At 37.4% G+C, this 24,080-nt stretch overlaps 1 protein-coding gene, 1 long non-coding RNA gene and 1 other non-coding gene across 5 annotated transcripts in view; all 3 read right to left on the bottom strand.

Annotated features, from left to right (window-relative positions):
- Positions 1-348: 348 nt before the first annotated feature.
- Trnat-ugu lies at positions 349-422 on the bottom strand. Its single transcript has one exon. It is a non-coding gene; the product is annotated as a tRNA-Thr (tRNA).
- A 1,447-nt stretch (positions 423-1,869) lies between these two features.
- Positions 1,870-24,080, bottom strand: part of Riok1 (RIO kinase 1) — a 35,437-nt gene continuing 13,226 nt past the window's right edge. For 2 of the 3 annotated variants that reach the window (XM_048799762.1, XM_015493983.2), the window contains 11 exons: positions 23,107-23,219; positions 22,922-23,002; positions 21,546-21,632; positions 21,038-21,175; positions 20,435-20,538; positions 20,122-20,228; positions 17,132-17,197; positions 14,486-14,605; positions 13,588-13,641; positions 8,635-8,787; positions 1,870-8,148 (listed from right to left, as the gene is read on the bottom strand). In XM_048799762.1, coding sequence (XP_048655719.1) covers positions 8,038-8,148; positions 8,635-8,787; positions 13,588-13,641; positions 14,486-14,605; positions 17,132-17,197; positions 20,122-20,228; positions 20,435-20,538; positions 21,038-21,175; positions 21,546-21,632; positions 22,922-23,002; positions 23,107-23,219 — 1,134 coding nt within the window. In that variant the 3' untranslated portion in view covers positions 1,870-8,037. The remainder of the gene's footprint in view (positions 8,149-8,634; positions 8,788-13,587; positions 13,642-14,485; positions 14,606-17,131; positions 17,198-20,121; positions 20,229-20,434; positions 20,539-21,037; positions 21,176-21,545; positions 21,633-22,921; positions 23,003-23,106; positions 23,220-24,080) is intronic. The other variant, XM_048799761.1, reaches the window with a different exon arrangement.
- Positions 18,185-20,114, bottom strand: LOC125615569. The gene is made up of 2 exons (XR_007346198.1): positions 18,612-20,114; positions 18,185-18,579 (listed from the first exon to the last, which is right to left on the bottom strand). It is a non-coding gene; the product is annotated as an uncharacterized LOC125615569 (long non-coding RNA).

Here is a 24,080-nt window from a genome sequence, read left to right as displayed (position 1 = left end):
GACAGGTATTCCTAGCCCCAAATTAAAACAGGACACAGTAAATTTTGCCTTATGAGATTATGATTCATATAAAAAGCAAACCTGACTTCTGTGGTAACTGGCACCTTAAACCTACTTAATTTATTCATTTTGGTACTAGATACTGATGCCAGGGACTTGCACATGCTGAGCAAGTGCTTTACCACTGAACTACACCCTAGCCCTTTTAAAATTTTTATTTTAGTGCCTTGCTAAATTGCTGAGGCTGGTCTTGAACTTGTGATCCTCCTGCCTCAGTCTCCCAAGTAGCTGGGATTATAGACATGTACCACCACACCCAGCCATTTTATTGATTGATTGATTGATTGATTGTGATGCTAGGGATTGAACCCAGGACCTTGTGCATACAAGGCAAACACTCTACCAACTGAGCTACATCTCCAGCCCTTTATTTTACTTTTAATAAACAATCTCTTTTAAAAGATATAATCTGGCTGGGCATGGTGGTGCATACCATAAATCCCAGCTACTTGAGAGGAAGGCTGGGGCATGAGGTTTGCCAGCCCGGGCAATTTAGAGAGACCCTGTCTCAAAATGAAAAATAAAAAGGGTTGAGGACATAAAGAGCCCCTGGGTTCACTTAAAGTAGGGGAGGATGAGGTTGTAGATCAGTGGCAGACTGCTTGCCTAGCTCCTGGGTTCAATCCCCAGCCAGGCAGAGTGGCACATGCCTGTAATCCAAGAGGAGCCTCCTGTAATTCAGGAGGCTGAGGAAAGATAGATTATGAGTTCCAGACTTTTCTAGGAGACTTAGTGAGACACTCAAAAAAAAAAAAAAAAAAAAGGTAATAATAAAGGTCGTTTTTTAAGTATGAATCTTATATCTACTGATTGATTGTGGTAGTGGATTGACCCCAAGGCCTGTGCATGCTAGGCAAGTGCTCTACTACTGAGTTGTATTCCCCAGTTCTAAACAAGAGAATATTAAAGAAGACATTGGACCAATTCCTTCAATTTACAGAGGAATAAAATGGCTTACCCAGGCTCCCAGCAGTTTATCAGCAACAGCTGAGAAGGACTTGGACAAGTTGCCCTCAGTAAGCCTGGACAATGTTTACATGCTGAAGTGGCCTGAGACAGCCAGCCAACATTACTGCCAAGTACTGGTATCACTTAAGGAAAAGCTGGGTTGGGCTGCTCTAAATACCTGCCACACCAACCCCCTGGGCATGGGCTACTGTTCTATACCCTGTTGAAGAAAAGGAGCATCACAGGTGTCACTGTAAGAGTTTGTCAGCTTTTAAGGTAAGCAGAGGTCTTGCTTAAACTCAGGAACATCTCTCGAAATCACACATTTTTAAAATTGTTACTCTAGCCAGTTGCAGTGGCACAAGCCCAAAGTCCCAGCTATTTGAGAGGCTAAATCCAAGAGATCACTTGAGCCCAGGAGTTCAAGACCCTGTCCCAAACAACCAAAGTCTAACATTGGTAAGAGCAAAATGTGCAAATATTTTTTTAAAACTTTCTCATTTTCTCTTCATTGTGGTACTTCGGGATTGAATAATTCATTAGTAAGCTCATTTTTCTCATTGTTTGGATGATATTCAAATGGTTTTACAAAGTCAAAATGGAAATGATTGTTACTTCCAACTGTTGAAGATACATCAGTTTCATTGGCTTTGATTCCATCCATGCCAAGGGTTCTAATGCGCAGCAGGCTCAGTGACCCCACCAACTCAAGCTGGGCATCTGAAAACATGCACCACTGGTCATGGGGTAGGCTAAAGGGTGCAAACCAACCCATATCGCCTAGTTTTCATTTTGATGAACAACAGTGGTGCATTCAATTGACTCAAGACTTGTGTTTATTCAGGAAACACACACGTATTATTCACTTAAATATCTCTGAGAGTTTATTATGTTTCAGGCACCAATCTAGGTGCTGGGATACAAATCAGGCCAAAGACAACAATCCCTGCCCTACGGAGCTTACATTCTGGTCAGAGGTTAGAAGCGGACGGAAGATATACAATATACATAAGTAAATTCAATGTTAAATTTCTGTTAGAGCTACAGAAAAGTAATGTAGTGAAAGTATAATAAGCCAAGTGGGGACACTTAATAAGCAGTGAAGCACGCCTGTATTCCCAGTAGCCTGGAGGCTGAGGCAGGAGGATGGAGAATTCAAAGCCAGCTTTGGCAACTCAGTAAGACTCTGTCTCAAAGTATAAAAAAAGGGTTGGGGATGTGGCTTAATGGTAAAGCACGCCTGAGTTCAATTCCTGCTACCAAAAAATAAATAAGTAAATGGGGGCCTTCTGGAAGTGAGCAGACTGCAATTTCAAATGGAATGGGTAGAATAAGTCTCACCAAGAAGGTAACATCATATTTTAAAATGAGGATCAGATTTGGCATCTATCAGCATTTGTTCAACTTCATCCACTGTGTGATTTGAATTTTTGAACCCAAAGGGCATTATTAGTAAGCTTCTTGTCCCTGTGACAAAACGCTTGAGATAAAAAAACTTAAAAAGAGGCAATGTTAGGGCTGGGGTGTAGCTCACTGGTTGAGCGCCTGCCTACCTGCTTGGGTTAATCCTTAGTACTGGAGGCAAGGAAATGTTTACTTTGGTTCAGTTTCAGAGGTTCAGTCCAGGGTCGATTGGCTCTGTTATTTTGGGGTCTGTGGGGAGCACATGGCAAGGCCAAGTCATTCACCTTATGGTTGCCAGGAAGCAAAGAAACAGAGGAAGGAGCCAGGGTCCCAATATCCCCTTCAAGGGCATGCCCTCAATGACCTGCTTCCTCCCATTATGTATTGCGCCAGCCCCCACAGCTCCATCAGCTGGGGACCAAACCTTCAACACATGGCCTTTGGGAGACATTTAAGATACAAACCGTTAACATTGAGCTAGGCCAGCACCAGAAGGCATTACCATTCTGCTGACCTACCTTGCTAGCCCATGGGGTTAAATCTTGATACCAGAGCAAAAGAAGTTTAGTTAAAAAGTGAAATAACAAATACACAGACACTGTGTAATGTAGTACTACTTACAAAATCCCTGTTAAGTGCTCAATATGCTTTATCTCTTTAAAATTATTTTTTTCTTACAGGAACTCTTATACACAAAAATCATGAAAATAGTATAATGACTTCCCTACCTAGCTTTAGCAGTTAATGAATGATCTACCAATTTTGTTATCTATCACCACTTTGTTTTAGAAAGAGGGATGAAGTATTTTAAAGTAATTCCAGATATTCACAATTTAAAAAAATAAGACAATTGAAAAAAATCTAACTACAGTATCATGTATTATACAAAACAAACAATTCCCTACTGTCATAATACCTATTTCATTTTCAATTTTCCTTCTTGTATTAAAAAAACCATCCCAATTTTTCATAATTTGGCCAGGATCAAAATAAAGTTTATAACATTTGGATACATGTGCCTTAGCCTTCTGCAGCTTTTAAAATAATAGTTCCTCTTTTTCTTTTGGTACTGGACATTGTACCCAGGGGCTCTTTATACTACCAAGCTACATCACCAGTCTCATTTTTAAAATTTTGAGACAAGGTTTTACTAAGTTGCTTAGGATCTCACTAAGTTGCTAAGGCTGGCCTTGAACTTGAGATCCTCATTCCTCAGTTTTCGGAGTTGCTGGGAATCACAGGCATGAGCCAACACACTGACCTTTCTTATGGTCTTTCCCTTATTCTGAATTTGGTTGACTGCATCCTCCTAGTAACATGTACCCTGTTCCTGTGTCCTATAAACCACCGATTACATCTAAGTACAGAGGTACCCCTATCTCCACAGTGGTTACAGCATCCTGAATGGCATTAGGATCTGAGAAATTGATACACCCAACCCCTCCTAAGAGGATCTGCAATTCAAGTTAAGTAAAAAACAGACTTCCTTTCCTATTCTTCTAATCCCTGAAACTACCCCACAGTCCTCTTCCAACTCATGGTCAGACACTAACAAAAAGCTTTTTATCCCTGCATTTTCTGATAGTTCCCTTTCCCCTGGCTCTCTAGCAAGTACCCTGTGTCATGTCCTCAGGGGCCACTCACTTCCCTTCTGCAATGCAGGCTTCCATGCTAGCCCTCCCCCGCCTACTTCCTCTGACTCCCAGGGTCTTTCAGTGACTCTCACATCATGCCTATGAGAACACAGATGCCCTTTCCAACCCCAGGCCAGGTGTCTAATTCTCTTGCCTTCAATGCGCTTATCTGTTATTCCACCTCAGTCACTTGTTCCTGACCACTCCCAGCAAGGGCGACCCTCTCTTTGTACAGCAACCTTAAACCCCTATTCTGACCTCCTGCTTCTCTGGCTTAACACTGGCAATCTTGCTTCTCCAGCTTAGCACTGTAGCAATCAGACTCCAACAATGTTTTGGCCCCAGAGGACCTGCCATCACTTTTCACTGCTGAATTATAGGGCTCCAAGATGACTCTGCAGAATGTGCACGGGCTAAAGGTTCATCTGAAGGTAAAAGCTGATCAGTGTTTAAGCAGCACTAAAGACATGGAAACTCTATCTCAGAGAATTGGAAATAGTTCTGCTCATGTCAGAAGACCCCCTTGCGCTCCTGAAAAAAAAAAGGGAAAAAAAAAGGACTATGTGGCAGTGTGGCTAGTCTCACTTGCACAGGGCTGTCTCATGACCATGACCAATCAGCAACCAAAGCACAAAGATTTGGAGTGGCATAGAAAATTAAAGCAAGCTGGAAACCAAAGTCAATAAATCCACAAATGCAGTCCTGGGTTTCCAAATTCTAATCCAGGGCCTTCCACAATCCCACCAACTGGGATTAAAATCTCTGTAGGCACAGATTTAACAACAATCTCTTCCTTAGGAAACCAGCTTAAATGTCTGATATCCAACATTGTAGTTTCCCCTGGATCACTTCTAGAAGCCTTCATATTCAAGGAAATACAAACTCAAAAAGTACAAAAATTAAAAACTCCAGCCAAAATGTCAGGAATATAATAACCCAATCAATTTGAGGGATAGAATAAGTGAAGTGCTCTGGCTTATGAGCCCCATAGGTGAAAACTTATCCCTTCTATGTGGCCACAAAAAGTCTTCACAGGTAGCTACACTCAAGTAGAACCTGCTCTTGTTGCTGATCCTTACAACTCTTCCATCGTCAACCTCAGAAATCAAAGCAAGTTCTTCTGTTCAAGATCTTTATTAATGTGCATAGACAACTGAAAATTAGAAAACCTGTCAAGGTTTTGAAAATGAAAAGGTTTTGCATCTCTTATTTCATCTCTTCATTTTCTGAGCCAAAAGTTTAATGAGATCACAACCATAAAATAGGATAGGCCAAGGAACAATCTCCCTAGTACAGAATTAAACAGAGTACTCATGGAAGGAGAGAAGTTCTCAAAGAACTCTTTGTACCACACTATAAAGTTTTCAACATCTTGAGTCCATCTTCATTAAGTCATAAAGCTGAAGAAAATTTGATGTGAGCCAAGAACCACAGAATCATGCTTGACCAGACTTCAGCAAAAAGCTGCTCTATTTCCTCCCCATCCCCCTTCACTCAAAGATCATACTCAGAGGACGGAACCTCCAGACTGAGCAAAGTTCTGTCCCCAAACTGCTTTGTTGGTGGAAGACTGAGAATGACAGCAGCATAGGAAAGTGGTGTGACTTCATGCTTCAAAGAAATTAACCAGATTTCTCCTGGGAACTTTTAAAAACATCTGCATTATTTGGAGGAATGAGAAATTAGTAAAATATGATAGAAAAAATCAGATACATCTGCAATTGGCAAAATTATGTCCTTAACATTGCACCCAAAGACCCAAACCTCATCCTTCCAAATGGACAGTTACTGTACAGCCAACAATCCATTAACACCAAAACCCAATGGCCAAGCAATCAAAATTCAATAGTAATCAAAGTCAACAAGTAGGCTGTATCAGTAGTTTTGTTTGCCTACAAATTAGGTTCCTAAACCCAAGCCTTCTGATGAGCACGAACAAGGGAAATTTATCTTCAGACAAGTTTGGCAACACTAGTATCACTGCTTATCACTCAGTCATAGTCTTCTGGCTCAGAACACAAACGGAAACAGCCATCGCAGTGACAGGTTATCAGAAAAATGGCTCTCAGGTTAGAACGTCCCTGCGCTTCCAAATCTTGATGTTTTATAAGCCATTTCCTCCCAAAAGCAATGTAAGACAATGAATTGCTCCCTCAATCCTATTAACTTTTGGTCAAGTGGAATTAATTCCACTGAGAAAGCACATTAGATTGAGCAAAAGGCAGCCTAAGAAATCACCCACTTGATGTGAACAACCATGTTGGAATCATAAGAACTGTAAGATCATGAAGATGAACTTCCCAAATGTATACAGGGTTGCTCACACTGTTCTTGGATTTTCTTGTTATGTTCACTGTGGACTATTTTAAAGGGACTACTTTTTTGTTTCACTGAAATTGTGTTTCATATTTTGAACTTTAAGGTCAGGGAGGGAGGATTATTTTGAATATAATAAAATTGGACTTCAATTTTAAGAGCTCCATTGATTCCCCTCAATAATCCACCATCAAACAAACAGGTACAGGTTTAAGGGAAACTAACTTTTATATAGAAAGTTTCTGAAAGCAATGTTTAAAATAGCCCTTTTTAATTTAAACATGAAGTATGGAAAAATAAATTTTTTGAACCTGATAATTTCAATATTTGCACAGTGTTGAGATATAAGATTTTTTCTTTCTCTCTCCTATCCCAAGCTTGCTCCACCTACATTTCTTCCCATCAATTAAGTAGCAACTACAATTAGCTCAGTGGCTTCTTAGGTCATAAACCCCAAAGTCACCCTTCACTCTTTCTCTCCTACTCCTCAACTATTCCCTTAGCATATCCAACTCCTTCTCTCCATATCCACTGCTACCATCCTAGACCAAGCCATCAGCATCTCTTACCTGGGTTACCACAACACCCACCCTTGCTTCCTGATCTGGCTTCAAGAGGCCAGAGTGATCCTTTTAAGACAGAAGTCAGATCATACCATTCCTCTGCTCAAAACTCTCCTATAGCCTTACACTACCTGAACTCATCTACTACTTTCTCCCTGTATCTTCACTTTGTCTGGAATGCTTTTCTCTCCTGACATGCACCTGATTCAGATTCTTTTAAGTACTTGTTCAAATATCACCTCTCAATAGTATGGCCTAAGAAATCACCCGTTCCCACTTCTGTTAGTGCTAGGAATAAAACTCAAGGACTCACACATACTAGGCGAGCTCTACCTCTGAGCTACATTCCCCAGCCCCAAAGTCACCCCCCCTCCCTTTCCATGTGGTACTAGACAATGAATCCAGGGGCACTTTACCATTGGGCTATATCCCCAGCCCTTTTTATTTTGAAACAGGGTTACTATGTTGTCAAGGCTGGCTTTGAATTTGTGATCCTCCTTCCTCAGTCTCCCAAACTTCTGGGATTACAGGTATGCACCACCACGCATGACCCAAGAAACCTATTTTGAATTGCAAACCCTCACACCTCCACAGGCTTTCTCTCTCCTATCCAAGAACAGAGTTGCAGTGAATGATTACATCAGTGGTCAACTGAATTTTCTTATGAGCAAAGCTCCCTTTTATATAAACCATGGCCTTATAACCAAATGATTTCATTGGCAAGTATAAAGAAAGCAAAAATGATTTTCCCAAGTTTGTCTAAAGTGCCTTTATACTGACATAAAGGTCATGGAATATTTAAATATTTTATGATACTTCTAAAAACAGATTTGCAAGAGAAAAAAATATAAAAATAAAAATGTACCAAGTTCTTCATTAAAATAGTAGCTTAGACAAATCCTCTGTCAATACCAGACAGTGTCAGTGACTGGATCTGGACATGAGAACTTAGGGCTTTTTACATAATTACAGGAAAAACATTCGAATCAGTCTTCACAAATGGTGCCATAATAACTGCTCGGTTAAAATCAAGAAGCCATCTTCCAGCTGCAGCTCTGAGTTCAGGTGAGAAAGCAGCTGAAGGAAAATGACTACACGACAGAGCTCTCACTCTATTTGCCTTTTTTGGTTTTGGCTGTCTTCTCCTTTCTTTTTTTCACATGTTTAGGGATTTTGTTTTTCCTTTTCTCTCTCTGGGCTTCCTTTACCATCTTTTTTCTTTCCTGTAACAAACAAACAAAAATAAACTTCATTCATTTGGAGTATGCATATTATTATTACAACTAAATGAAAACTCATGTGAAAGGATAAAAGTGAGTATAGCTTAAAAAATGAAAATGATTATAGGTTGGTGGTGGAACTTTGGGTAAAAATTGTCTTTGAGCTTTAACAGAAATTTAAGACAACCTAACAAATATCTCTGTGGATGTTACTAAAAGTTTACAAGGACTTTTCTTTTCAAGCTCCATATTTTAATGGAAATAAACGCTGGAAAGAGATATGTCTTCTTTCTATGCAAGGAGCTCCTAATAGCATCCTGGTCTCTCTAACCCTCAAAAGCAAAGTTCACACTTAGCTATTGAAAAGTATCATTAGAGTTACTATCAATATTTTCAGTCATCATAATCTAGCTATATCCTTAACAAAGAGAAATAAGAGCAGCTGTGCTAACACACTGAAGAAAAGGGGAATTAAAGTTCTTGGCCAACCTTCTTATCAATGTCGGGGTCAGTGGGGTGCTTTTTGCAGTGAGCACGGTCTCCCTCCTCTTCAGAGTCTGCGTCAGAGCATTCAGAGCTTCCAGTATCTTCTGAATCAGAACAAGTCTTCTCCTTAACTTTATTTTCTAGGAGTGCCGGAACCTTGAAATTAATATAGATTGATGTAATTCAAAGCCAATTAACATGCTAATACCAGAATTATTTATTTATTTATTTATTTATTATTATTATTATTATTAAACATGCTAATGTTAGAATTTGGATTTCAGCTTTGCAAATAGATTATAAAAAATAATATCTTGTACTAAAACATCAAAATCACAGAATCAACATGAAGGAGAAAGAAGAGAAGAAGACATTCCAGTTGGGCTCAAGAAAAGACCCAAGTGAAAGCAGTACAGCTTTACTGGATGACCTAGATCAACAGCAGAACTGTGCTGCTTCCAGCAAATCAACGTAACAATATAATTTGACCAACATACCTCCCCAGCACTGAGCTGAGATCTGGAAGGATGTGGAACAGGGGTCAAAAATAAAGATTTATTTGGATAACTTCACAGTTTCTTTTCTATGAAACACATTTCTAACAATAAATTAAAAAATATGAATGACATTTTAAACTGAGAGAAAATTTCATTTTCCTTGAAATTTAGCACACTTATTTATTTTCAGTTTTCGGTTTTTTTTTTTTTTTTTTTTTTAGATTTTGAGACAATCTTCTTTGTCTAGACTGGTCCCCCAACTCCTGGGTTCAAGTGACTGCCTCAGCCTCCCAAGTAGCTAGGAAATAAGGTATGTGACACCATGTCAAGCTTAGCAGATTTTTAAAGCAGCAGGGAGCAGGGGAGTTTCCCCCCACAATTTTTTATTGGTGCATTATAGTTGCACATAAAGATGGGATCTGCTGTTACATATTCATTCATACATACAATGTAACAATATAATTTGACCAACATACCTCCTCGGCACTTCCCTATTCCCTCACCATCTCCCACTCCGTGGTCCCTTTTCCTCTCCTGATCTCCCCTTGATTTTCAGGAGATCCACTCCCATTTTTCTTTTCCTTTTTCCTCTCTAGCCTCCTCAACCCTTGACCTTCTGAGTTTGATTTATTGTATTTAATATGATATCTAGTTCCATCCATTTTCCTGCAAATGACATAATTTCATTTTTTTAAAAAAATATTTATTTATTTATTTATTTATTAGTTTTCCGCAGACACAACATCTTTGTTCGTATGTGGTGCTGAGGATCGAACCCGGGCCACACGCATGGCAGGCGATTGTGCTACCGCTTGAGCCACATCCCCAGCCCCTTCATTTTTCTTTATGGATGAATAAAACTCCATTGTGTACATATACCACATTTTCTTTTGGCTATTGTGAATTGTGCTCTTATAAACTTTGGTATGCATGTATCACTGTAGTAGGATGGTATCACTGTAGTAGGATGACTTTAATTCTTTAGGATAAATACTAAGTGGTATAGCTGGGTCATAAGCCAAGACTTTTGAGAAACCTCTGACTGATTTCCATAGTGGATGTACTAATTTACAATTCCACCAACTGTGTAAAAGTGTTCCTTTTCCTCCATATCCTCTTCAACATTTATTGTTATTTGTATTCTTGATGACTGTCATTCAGTCTGATGAGATGAAGTCTTGGTCTAGTTTTGATTCGCATTTCCTAATTGCCAATAATATTGAAAATTTTTTCATATATTTGTTAGCCATCTGTATTTCTTCTTTTGAGAAGCATGTGTTTAATTCATTTGGCCATTTATTAATTGGGTTATTTGTTCTTTCGGTGTGAAGTTTTTGAGTTCTTTATATATTCTAGATACTAATCTAGTCAGAACAGTAGCTGGCAAAGATTTTCTCCCATTCTACAGCTTTTCTCTTTACATTCCTAATTGTTTTCTTTGCTGTACACAAGCTTTTTACTCTGATGCCATCTCATATATTAACTATTGTGGCATTATTTCCTGAGCTTTAGGGGTCCTATTAAGTAACTGTCTGTGCCTATATGTTGAAGTGTTGACCCTACATTTTTTTTCTAGGAGTTGAATAGTTTCTGGTTTAATTCTAAGGTCTTTGATCCATTTTAAGTGGTTTTTGCACAGAGTGAAATTTCATTCTTCTACATATGGATAACCAGTTGTCCCACCACCACTTGTTAAAAAGGCTGTCTTTATTCCAATGTTTGTCTGTGTCTTCTATACCACTGTTCTATGTGTCAGTTTTTTTGCCAATACCATTCAGTTTTTGTTACTCTAGCTCTGTAGTGTAACTAGAAGCCAGACATTGTGACCCCTCCAGCACTGCTTTTTTGGCTTAGAACTGCTTTGGCTAGGGCGGGGGTTGTGGCTCAGTGGGAGAGTGCTTGCCTACTATGTGTGAGGCACTGGGTTGGATCCCCGGCACCACATAAAAATAAATAAAATAAGGGTATTGTGTCCATTTACAACTAAAAATAATATTAAAAAAAAAAAAGAATTGCTTTGGCTATTCTGGGTCTTTTATTCTTCCAAATAAATTTTAAGACTGTTTTTCCTACTTCTATGAAGAATGATATTGGTATTTTGATGGGGCTTGCATTGAATCTGTATACTGCTTTTGTTTTTTTAACAGTATTAACTCTGCCTACTCACGAACATGGGAGGTCCTTCCATCTTCTGAGGTCCTGAATTTCCTCCTTCAATGTTCTATAGTTTTCATTGTAGAGGACTTTCACCTCCTTGCCTAAATTTATCCCCCCCTCTTTTCTTTTTGAGGCTATTGTGAATGGATTTTTTTCCTGATTTCTTTCTCAACAGATTTGTTTTAATAAGAAATCTATTGATTTTTATATGTTGATTTTCTAACCTTCTACTTTGCCAAATTTGTTTATTAACTACATCAAAATTTTCTGAATCTTCTAGGTATAGAATAACATATTATCTGCCAACAGTGATAATTTGACTTCATCCTTTCCTCTTTATTACTTTTATGTTCTTCTTTTGCCTAATTGCTCTGGCTAGAATTTCCAGCACCATATTAAATAGAACTGGTAAGAGTAGACATCCTTGTATTGTCGCAGATTTTAAAGAAAATGTTTTCAGTTTTTTCCTACTTACTATGAGGCTGGCCTTTGAGTTTTTCCATATATAGCCTTTATGATGTTTAGGTAGGTTCTATCCCTGATTTTTTCAATGTTTTTATCATGAATGGATGCTGAATTTTGTCAAAGGCCTCTGCATCTATTGAGATAACTAAGAATTAGTTGTGTGATGAATTACGTTTATTGATTTGTGTATATTAAACCATCCTTCTATCTCTAGAGTAAAACCAACTTGGTCATGGTGTACAATCTTTTTAATATGCTGTTGAATGAGATTTGGTAATATCTGATTAAGTTATCGGTCTATAGATTTTTTTTTTCCTTGATGTATCTTTATATGGTTTTGATATGAGTGTGATAGTGCCTTCATAAAATGAATCTGAAAGTGTTCCATTCCCTAATGTTTCACGGAATAATTTGAGGCATACTGGCATTAATTCTTCTTTAAAGGTTTGGTAGAATTCAGCTGAGAATCCATCTGGTCCTGGGATTTTCTTTGTTGGAAGGTTTTTAATTACTGCTCCTATCTCATTACAAGTTACTGGGTTGTTCAGGTTTTCTATGTCCTCTCGATTCAGTTTTGGCAGACTGTATTTATCTGGAAATGCATCGTTTCTTCTAGATTTTCCAATTAATTAGAGTATGAGTTTTCAAAAATAGTACCTAATGATCTGCTGGATTTCTGTGATGTCTGTGGTTATTTCTTCTTTATCAACTCTAGTTTTATTATTTTGGTTTTTTTTCTCTTTCTCTAATAGGGAGCAATTTTTAAGAGTGAGATTTTTTGCCAAGTATCCTGACACAATCCCAGCAACTTGGCGGCTGGGGCAGGAGAATTCAAAATTCAAGGCCAGCTTCAGCAATTTAGCGAGGTCCTAAGCAACTTAGTGAGACCCTATCTCAAAAATTAAAACAAATAATAAGGGCTGGGGATGTAGCTCAGTGGTAGAGTATCCTGGGCTTAATCCCATTACCACCCGCTCCCAAAAGAGCAAGGTTTCCTTTATCAAAAGGTAATCATACAAAAAGATTTTTTAGCAAGTTTTATCAAGCAAAATCTTCATGCTTTGGAATTTAAAATACAACTTTCCCATAGCATCTGGTACATTTATCTCGGAAACAGAAAATACTGGAATTCCTCCAATTCAATTCTTCTCACAGGACAATCAATTTTCAAAAAGTGCACTATGATCCTTCCACTGAAGTCTTTATGTAAGGAAATGGGGGGCAGAGGGGACAGGGTCAAGACCAGTCTGAGCAACTCAATGAGACCCTGTCTAAAAATAAAAACACCAAAAGGCCTCAGAATGCAGCTCAGTGCTTAAGCACCCATGGGCTCAATCCCCAATATTAGAAAACAAACAAATCCCTGCCTTTATTACTCTCTAAATTAGTATTAATTAATCCCTACCCTTCGAAAATGCAAAATAAAAAGAGCACTACAGGAATCCAGCACAGTAAGCCTGCTGAACTCATGAGACTGCTCTTCAGCAAATTACATACTTATAAACACTTTTCACAGTTTTTTAAGTTACTGTAAAAAATATCCAGAAGCATTTGGCTATCATTAATAAACTCACAAATGAAGAACAGGATACAAAAAAAAGATAAATGCTTCTCCTAGAACAACAAAACAATTTAAGGAGAGAATGAAAATATTAAAAATATCCAAATTTTAGTATTACGGTTATAAATATCACAAAAAAAAATCATTTCTGAAAATGTCTACAGACGAAAATTATTTCATTAAATAGGCCATTTTAAAAGTTTTGATATTACTTTAAGTTTTATATCCTTTAAAAGATTTTTCACAAAAACAAACAGTAACATATGTTCTCCATACCTTCTGAACTCCTGACAAATCTTTCTTCAATCCAGTGACAGTTTGATATAGAATCTTACAACCAAAAGGAATTAAAAAAAAGGAATCAACATAAAACTAGACAGTGATATATATATATATACATACACACACACACACACACACACACACACACACATATTGCCCTACTAAACACCATGGACTAAATGGTATCTTTTGTGATAATAAAAAAGTACTTAAAATTTACCTCATAGCAACACATAAAGTTTATTACATGAGTAACATGGGTAATATTCTTATCCACCAGGTATCTCAAGCCCAGAGGTCAAATCCAACCAGTTATCTGGTAGTTGTGAGAGATAAATATTTGCAATCAACCTGACAACAGCAAATACTAACTTTGATTTGAACCCCATTAAGTGAAATGTTATCTTTTCCCCTCAATTCCATTCTTCTTTCATTAGTAGATCTATAGTAAAAAAAAGCTGGATTTAATTCTTATTAAAGTGTTTTTAATATCACAAATAAAAATCCGGGGACCATTTATTTTCCCTTGTTATAAAAAGACCTACATATATTTTGCTTCTTAGCTGGCAAAACTTAAAATATTTACTATTTTGATTCTTTAGTAAAAAAATTTTTCTAAAATATGTTAAGGAAATATATATGTTAATGATCTAATAACCTTTCATAGCCTAGACTTCTATATGATTCTTTTTTTTCTAATTATAATCTGTTGGACTCATTTAAAAGTGTCACTCCCTCTCAAATATCAATCAAATTCCCTTTATATCCAATATGTAGAGAAGACATGTTCAAAAACATTCAAGATTAGAGGAACTCAATCTGTTTGGGATAGTCCCCTTCTTCTTTAGACCTGCTTTAGACCTACTTGCTATATACAAACCACACTGCTCACATTGTCCTGTTGAGCGTTCATGGCCATGTCCTCTTCCTTCAGCTTCATCATTATATCCATATCCCTCTCATAATTTTTTACTTCATTCAAGGTTCTAGGAATATATGCTCGCTTGAACACCTAAGAGAGGAGATAAGCAAAATAGAAACTATTATTCATATACTTTTCACATTCACTCAGCATCCTTATCACCATCAAGTCATGGAGGAATCTATTCTCAGACATGCTGTCTAAAAACACTGGTGTTGGGCTGGGGATGTGGCTCAAGCGGTAAAGCACTCGCCTGGCATGCGTGCGGCCCGGGTTCGATCTTCAGCACCACATACAAAGATGTTGTGTCCGTCAAAAACTAAAAAAATAAATATTAAAATTCTCTCTCTTAAAAAAAAAAAAAAACCCACTGGTGTTGCATCTGCCATGTGATGTGCCAAAATTTGTTACTAATGAAAAAACACTACAGTTTGCATATGATTTATCTTAAGGAAGAATTATAGCTGATTCAAGGTTATCCTTCAAATAACATTTCTCTTGTTGCATCCCAAACAGCTCTTCTGAGTAGGAAGGAAAGGGATGAACTACAGTTAGAAGCACTACCTGGCTGTGCCTTACAAAGGAACATGTTCTTACATGGAAGATCACCTACCCAGCTTCTACAGTGAAAACAGGTTTAGAACTGCTGAAGAGAGGGTACCTCATATTCAACTATCACATTAAGACCCGCAAGAATTAGGCCTCAGGATGTGACACAAGTGGGAATTCCTTTAGCCAATGCTCTAGCCTCATTCACCACCAAAAATGTCATGAAGGGGCCTCATGAAAGCAATAAATATAGAGAAGTCTTCAGCTCAAGGTTCAACAACTCCTGAAAGTCCACACTTGATAAAGGCCTTAGACCTGTACGGAATGCCCTCTTTTTCAGAGAGGCTTTGTGAAGGAACCATCTGCCTACAGTTAAACATCATACTTCCTAACACCCACTGGCGAGATGGTGAGATGCCATGTGTTCAGACATGGGTAAGGCTTTACAGGAGCTGCCATGCACACTCAAGACTGACTGGGGTCTGGTTTCTCTGGTAGAAGAGATCTTCCTCTACCACCATGCACAATGCGTACTCCCTGGAGGAAGTCAAATAATCTGGCCTTTCAAAGAGAATTCTTTTCCTTTTCTGACTAATTAAAGCATTCATATAACCTACTCTGCAGTCTGCTGGAGGCTTCCAGGAATGACTTACTTTCTTCATGGAGAAGTTGTCTCATCAGTCTCACATGACAGTTAGGTTAATTTTTCCAGCCTTCTGAACACCAACTGTTAACTGCCTGCCTCGCATTGTTCTTGATTGTGTGCTAATACATACCTTATTGTTAAAGCTACCTTTAATCTTCAGGTTTAGCTTACTATGTGGGGAGGCCAGAAAACACTGCACTATTTATCTGAAAGGATGGATAGCTTTCATGGGTGTACCAACTTTGTATGCCTCTTCAAGGACAGTAAAATGAGTTCTCATTTCAATTCTGATCTGATTTTTATTGCTGTCCAAGACAACACGAAAAACAATGCAGGGATTTTGCCTTGATTTGTGGCTTGGATGCTCACACTTTTCTATGAGACTTTAAGTCATCCTGAGGAGAGGCCAGCTGTTAGGACAAGTTTCTATGATTGGGTGAATGGAATTAAAATCTGCTCTATTGTTCCCAGAGGATGTCACTTTATAATACCCAGCATGTAGAGTAGAAAATGTTCACAGGGCTTTACAAAAAGCCATGTGTCCTGACACCAATCATGACTGGAGCCAGCAGTGAACCATAATTGGTTTAGAAATCAGAAATACTGTACTGTAGTTTTAATTGCATGTTTCTGATATCTCATAATATCGGGCATGTATTGTTTTGTTTGCCACCTATGTATTCTCTTTGAAAAAACATTTGCTTTTTTTTGGGGGGGGGCCTATTTTTAATGAGTGTTGGTGAAGTGATTTTCATTAACAAATAGAGAAGTATAACAAAAGAAAAAAATATCCTGACTTCCTAGACTAAAATAATTTTTATCATAAATATTTAAAATTTATAGTATTTATGAAATTAATATTTAAGTCACTTAAAAATTTATATTTGCAAACTAAAAACAGACTTTTACTTCAAAAAGTTTTCTCCACCTAAGACAACGAGCTAATAACATAGGTTGTCAAGTGGAACAATATAATGTAATATAAATTATAAGACTCAGTTCAGCTGAATTATGTGCCATGTATCTATTAAAACCATGTTTATTCCTGGGTTCAATACCCAGAACAACAACAAAAGAGTGGACACTAAAATCAAGTTCATGATTGGCCAGGCTTTAATCTCAGAGAGTTGAGAGGATGAGGCAGGAGGATCACAAGTCCAAGTTGTGATCACAAGTCCTCAATTTAGTGAGAATCTGTCTCAAAATGAATAAAAAAATCAAAAAGACTGGGGATATAGCTCAATGGTAGAGCACCCTTGGGTTTAATTTCCTATTGCCACAAAAAGTAAAAAGAAAAAATCAAGTTGATTAAAAAACAAAACAAAATACATATGCCTCCTACAAAAACAAACAAACAAACAAAAAAAAAACCCTCAAAATACAAGAATTTCCTAATGCTATTAACATATAATGAGTCCTACCTCTTCATCCACATGATCTTGGTTAGACCTTTCTTCCTTGGTCCTTTGAGATGCTACTTCCATGGCCTTTGAAAGAAAACAAAAATAATTTTTCTTTAGTTCAACCTAGAGACAATGCATCCATTTCTATGGGGGATTTGTTTTTGTGTTTGGTGGTGTTGAAGATTAAACTTAGGGGTGCTCAGAGTTGGGAGCCACATTCCCAGCTCTTCTTAAAAAGTTTTTAGAGCTAGGGTCTCAATAAATTACCAAGGCTGCCTTCAAACTTGTCATCCTTCTGCTTTAGCCTCTCAAGTCACTGGCATTACAGCTGTGCACTACCAAGTTTGGCTATTTCCGATTTGGTAAAAACTTGTTCTGATCTTTATAGGTGTTACCTGTCCACAGTTATCAAAGTGCTTAGTGACCTAATGGTGCAGGCTCTCTCTCTACCACAGACACTAAAAAAGTTGTCATCAACCCTCAAAGAAACAGAATATACTCTCCTAGCTTTAGAGAATCCCTAAATCCTCTTCTTCAAAAGTAATACTAATGGGGGGTGGGGTTGTAGCTTGGGTGTAGTGCACTTGTTTAGCATGCATGAAGCCTCAGGCTACATCCCCAGCACTGCAAAAAAACAAAAGCAAAAGGACTACTACTTGTAATAATTTTTGAGTAGCAAAAATATTTACTACAGGAAAACTGAAACCTAAAGAATGAAAGAACCAGCTGGGTACGGTGGCAGGCTACTCAGGAGGCAAGGCAGGAGAGTATCTTGAGTCCAGTAGCAAGGCCAGAATGGGTAACACAGCCCCCCTCCCGCAAAAAAAAAAAAGAAAAGAAAAAAGGAATCATTCCTTAGTTCTGGAGAAGTCTGTCATACAAGAAAGCTGCAATATGGCTCAAAATGATGCTGTAGTATAGCCACCAAAGAAAGCTCTTTGAGCAAACAACTGCTGAAACTAAGGTGATAAAGATGCTATAAGGTTCTTGGCTTATAAAACTAAAGATCTATTCTCAGATTCTCACCATGGCAGTATGATTTTCTTTTCTTTTCTTTTTTTTTTTTTTTTGAGTACAGACACTAAAATCAGTATTGAATTAAAGAATTTAAGAATAAAAATGTGATAAGTTATTTATTCAATTAACATATGTGGTCACCTACTGTGTGTCATGTACCGATCTGGTGCTGGAAATACACAAATAAAACTCCTGTACCTTAAGAGTTTATAATCTAGTAGAGGGTGAAAGAATTAAAAAGAAAAAAATTAGATTAGGAAGAAGTAAAGCAGTGACTACTTCTATTACAGGCACATAATATGAAAATATACCTATGAAACAATGATTTCTACTGAATTTCTGCACCAGAAAGCATCCTGAACTAGGCAGAACAAGGTGAGCAAAGGGAACAATGAGAAGGCACCCTGGGGAAGAGGAGGATGTGAGAAAGTAGGATCAAACCTGAAAACCTGTGTAGGGAAGTAGGATCAAACCTGAAAACCTGTGTAGGGATATATGTGCCATGTATTCAAAATCCTGTGATTCAATGTAACAAAAATAAAAACCAACTGGATCACATCAAAATTAAAAACTCCTGTGTATCGAAGGATGCAATTAACTGAAAAGGCAACCCATGGAATGGGAAAAATATCTGCAAATACCAGAATGTAAAACACCACCTTTACAACTCACCAGCAAAAAATCAAACCCATTTAAAAGTGGGCAAAGAACTTGAATAGACATTTTTCCAAAGAAGATAAACAAATGGGCAACAAACATATGAAAAGATGTGCAACATCACTAATCATTAGGGAAATGTAATCCAAAACAATCCTGAGATGCCATTTCACATCCATTTGGATAGCTACTACCAAAAAAGTAAAAAAATAATAAGTGTTGGTGAGGATGTAGAGAAACTGGGACCTGTACACTCTTGGTGGAAAGGCAAAACAGTACCGTTGCTACAGTAAAAAAGTATGGTTGTTCCCTGAAAACTTAAAAATAAAATTATCATAAAATCTAGAAATTCTACTTGTGGCTATGCGTACACAAGAATGAAAAGTACAGTCTTTTGTGTGTGTGTCTTCCAGGGACTGAACTCAGGGGCACTTGACCACTGAGCCACATCCCCAGCCCTACTTTGTATTTTACTTAGAAACAGGGTCTCACTGAGTTGCTTAGTGCCTTGCTTTTGCTGAGGCTAGCTTTGAACTCACAATCCTCCTGCTTCAGCCTTCTCAGCCCCTGGCATTACAGGCGTGAGTCACCAGACCTGGGAAAAAGCAGGGTCTTGAAGACATATTTGTATACTCATGTTCACAGCAGCATATTCACAAATAGCCAAAAGGTGGAAGCAACTCAAGACAGATGAATAGATATACAAAATTTGATGTACCTTCACAGGGAAAGAAATCCTGTCATATGCTACAACATGGATGAATCTGAAGGACACTATGCTAAGTTAAATAAACTAGTCACAGGAAGACAAGCATCTTATGATTTTACAAAAGCAGCCAAAAGTCACAAGACAAGAAGCAGAATGGTGGCTGCTAGAAGAAGGAGAATTGTTTGTGGATAAAAAAGTTCTGAAGATGGATGGCAACATCTGCACAATGATATATATGTATGCAGTTAATGCCACTGAAATCTACACTTAAAAGTGGCTAAAATAGTAAACTTTATGTGTACCTTATTACAATTTTAAATAATTCTAAGATTCAGAAAGGTCTTTCAGAAATAATGGAAAAGTATCAATGACAAAAAACCTAACAGGTTTCTTACTAACTACTCAAGAAGGCTGATAATCTATGTAATCCTGTCAGACAATTAGAGTCAAGAAACTTGAATTTACCATTGGGTGTTTTGCTATGTTTTTAATTCCCAATCTGGGAAGTCAGGAGGCCGTCAAAATGAATAAATTATACTTAGTAATCCAAGTTCCTCAGAAGTGTCATACAAATGTAAATTACTACTGCTATTTTCAACTTTTCCCCCTTCTCACCCCAGTTTACCTTTGAGAGATAATCATCCATATTCTCAGGTGTAATGGAAGGGTCTGTGATAAATTCAAAGAGCTCCCGCACAGTCATGATAGCAACGGCATGCTTCAAAAAGAAATCTGTTGGAAGGAAAAATGTTAATGATAGACATATAAGGGAAGTTATCAAACCCAACTACTGTATAGAGAAACAAGGATAAAAAAAACCTACTGTCTCTCAGCAAATGGTTTACATATCACTGCAATGAACAAGATTTTATGCCACCAGTTCAAGTACAAAACATACACACACACACACACACACACAAATTACCCTTTCTACTCACCATTGACATTGGCACAGTCTTTCCTCAAGAACTCCAAGGCATGTGGGTGGTCATGCTCCACAGACTGAGAAACATCAATGATGTACACATCTCCACCATGGTACCTTGTGGGCCAGAGATACAGCAGCTCTGGGGTACTACTACTTAACTATTTTCTGTTTTAATAATTCTGTTCTTGGGGCTGGGGCTGGGGCTCAGTGGTAGAGCACGTGCCTGATATGTGTGAGGCACTGGGTTCAATTCTCAGCACCACGTATTAAAAAATAAAGATCTATCAGCAACTAAAAAATATTTTTTAAAAAATTCTATTCTTAAGAGTAAGGGAAATCACTCATAAAATAATCAAGATAGATAAGAAGGGGCTTGAGTAACGAGAGAGAAAAACAGAAAATTTCCAAAGCCCATTAACTCTAAAATGATCTGGTTCTGTGACTAAGGCCACTGAAGGCAGGACAACATGGTAACTGTTACCACGTGAAAGCCAACTTTACAACTTTATAATTCAGTATGACTTCTGGGATTGGGCTTTGTCTATTGTTTCAAAGAACATGAAATGACTTTGGCGGGGCGGGGGGGTGGTCCTAAGAGACAAAACATACTCACAGCATGTTAAATTCACTGAGATCTGCATGGACAAGTCTGGCATCCTGATACATTCTTCTCATGTATTGAATAACCTGCAGATACAACTCCCGAGCCTTAGATTCTGATAACTGGACATTTTTCAAGAGTGGTGCAGGCCTCAGATAAAAATAAAATGAACAAAGATAAATGACCAAGACTAAGATATCCTGCTTCACATTACACTGATACTTCTCTACAACTCATCATGTGAATTGTACATGGGACAGTTAGTCTCACTACAAATATTCCACTCCAAAGATACTTTTCCCATGCACTGAATAAAACATCCCTCAAAAACAAGTTAACTTTGTTCTTCTGAAGCATCTTCAGACTTCAAAAGGTAAGCTGGTAACACATATGCCTAACACAGTGAAAAGGATTCAGGAAAGAACTATTCAAATGGAAAATATTCATATTCTGTATAATTTAAAGCATTTTTAAAAATACAGTTCTGGGTATAAAATTCTAAGGCCTTCTGTATACTTACATATCGTCTTTACCAATGAAACCCATGACAAGAACATGACTTCTTAGCATTATTGGTTCTGGACATGGTATCTCTGCTGTATTTAACCTGTGACATTGTAACAAGAAAAATGTAAACTGAAAAGGCATCTAAACAAACTACAACAGCTATAGTCTACAATATCAATACTGCTGTTGGGAAATAACATCCAGACCTCAGAATTGTATTTCATAAACTCTAAGACAGCAATGATTTTAAGTAGCACCATTATGTACCACCAAGAACAACAAAACTCTGACAACTAAATGATTATATCCTATAGACTTAGAATTGATGAAATATATTAGAGAAGTCTATATTTGTCTTTTTAATTGATCAGCCGTAAAATGTTTAATACAGGGCTGGGGTTGTGGCTCAGTGAAAGAGTACTAGCCTAGCACAAGTGAAACACTGGGTTCAAATCTCAGCACATTTAAAAAAAAAAATGAAATAAAGACATTGTGTCCACCTACAACTAAAAATTAAAGATTTAAAAAATGTTTAATATAAATCATTAAATTCTCACCTAAGAGCTAGTTGAACACAAGAAGATCACAGGACTTTCAAAAACAAATAGTACATGTTTAAATTTTCCAATGTATAATACCTTTATATAGCATATAAAAAGTTAAAAGACATTGGAAAAGAAAGAGGGGGGAAATTTTTCAAAATTTGCCTCAGTGGTCCCAAAATGGATTGTTACCTAGTGATTTCAGTTATGTGCTATTTCTTTATCTTCATTAATGCAAACAAAGAATATAAAAGCTGGGCAAGATGGCACATACCTATATCCCAGCTACCTGGAAACTGAGGAATAGGACTACTTTAACTAGGAGACAGATCACCTTGGGCTAAATAGTGAGAACTTGTCTCAAAAACAAACCAAAAAAATAAAGACTATGTAAATGTGTCCAAAATTGGAACAAAATCAAAAAAGGAAATAGATACATAGTTGAGAACTTCACAAGATTTGTTAAAACACCAATAACTTATTAAGGAGAACACATTATCATCACCAACTATGTCACTTCCCTGTTTAAAATCCTGTAACAACTATTTTGTCTTCCTTTGTACAAATTCTAATTGCTTTCATATAGTTTACAAGGCTCTTCAAGCAGGGTGTGGTGGCGCATGCCTATAATCCCAGTGGCTCAGGAGGCTGAGGCAGAAGGATCTCAAGGCTCTTCAAATGATTAGCTTTGATAAATGAATATGAACTGTGGTAGAATGCTTCTTCAACCCATTCTTAGAATACACAACAGGTAATTGCTATTTGTCCAGAAATCTGTTTCTTTTGCTTTGGGGAGAACCACACTGAGACCTGCTGGCAGAAAGGCTGACACACACATCCCAGTTACCTGATTAAGTTCCTCATTTCTTTTTCTGCCCATGTTTTCACCATTTTCCTAGGGTTTCCTTTACAATAGCCACGACGAAATCTTGAGGAAAAAAACTATTGGTTATTTCAATCATTCCATTATTATGTTTCAATATTTTAAAAACCAGAAATTAAAGAAACTGGGGAAAATAAATTTAAGCTCACCTGAATTCCCCGCTTACATACTTATCCCGATCTTTAAACACCAAGATAGAAGTTTTATAAATCTTGATTGCTCTGCTTTCCCCATTTATTGTGCTAGCATGGTATACATTGGCCTATTTAAAGTCAAAAACAAAAACAAAAAAGTGTTAAATAACTACTGTGTTTCACTTTTCCAATCTATTTGACTCTAACCTCACAAGTCAAGTGAAATAACATGCACAAGAAAGATGTGAATTAAAACATGAAACATCATAAATCTCCTAGATACAGTGACATACCACATTAAAAATTTAGTCAACACCAGGCTGCATATGCCTCAGTGGTCCCAAAATGGATTGTTACCTAGTGATGTCATGGCTGTCTTAGTTTTATACCGTACACTCTACAAAGTTCTCACACCACCACATTTCTCAGAATATATCCCACTGTTAAGTGGCTAATAACTATGTACACAGTAAAATCCAATTTAAATATATGTGAGAAATTATTTCACAATTTTAAGTCTCAAGTATGTGAAAAATATTAAGAGATATTTTTGCAACTAGTAATTCCCACACAATGAGTTGCTAATTGAAAAACACCATGTTTATCTTTTTTGATGTACATATATAAAGAAAATAATGAGAACGAGTAACTCATTGAAATGAGACTATAAGCCCCTATCTCTATTAGCAATTTATTGGGGCTGGGTAGGTAACCAGGGATTGAACCCAGAGGCATTTAATCACTAAACCACATCCCCAGCCTTTTTTATTTTTTATTTTGAGATAGGTTCTTACTAAGTTGCTTAGTGCCTAGCCAAGTGGCTGAGGCTGGCTTTGAACTTGTAATCCTCCAGCCTCCCCTTCTCAAGCACCTAGGATTATAGGCATGTACCACCACACCCAGTTCCTATTAGCAATTTTTAAATTAAGACTCAGGATATCACAATAATATGATCATCTAAACTGCTGGGCACAACTAGATTGAAAGAT

This window comes from Marmota marmota, unplaced genomic scaffold, assembly GCF_001458135.2.
Source record: "Marmota marmota marmota unplaced genomic scaffold, marMar, whole genome shotgun sequence".
Lineage (NCBI taxonomy): Eukaryota > Metazoa > Chordata > Mammalia > Rodentia > Sciuridae > Marmota > Marmota marmota.
This window is presented reverse-complemented; position numbering and strand designations above follow the sequence as displayed.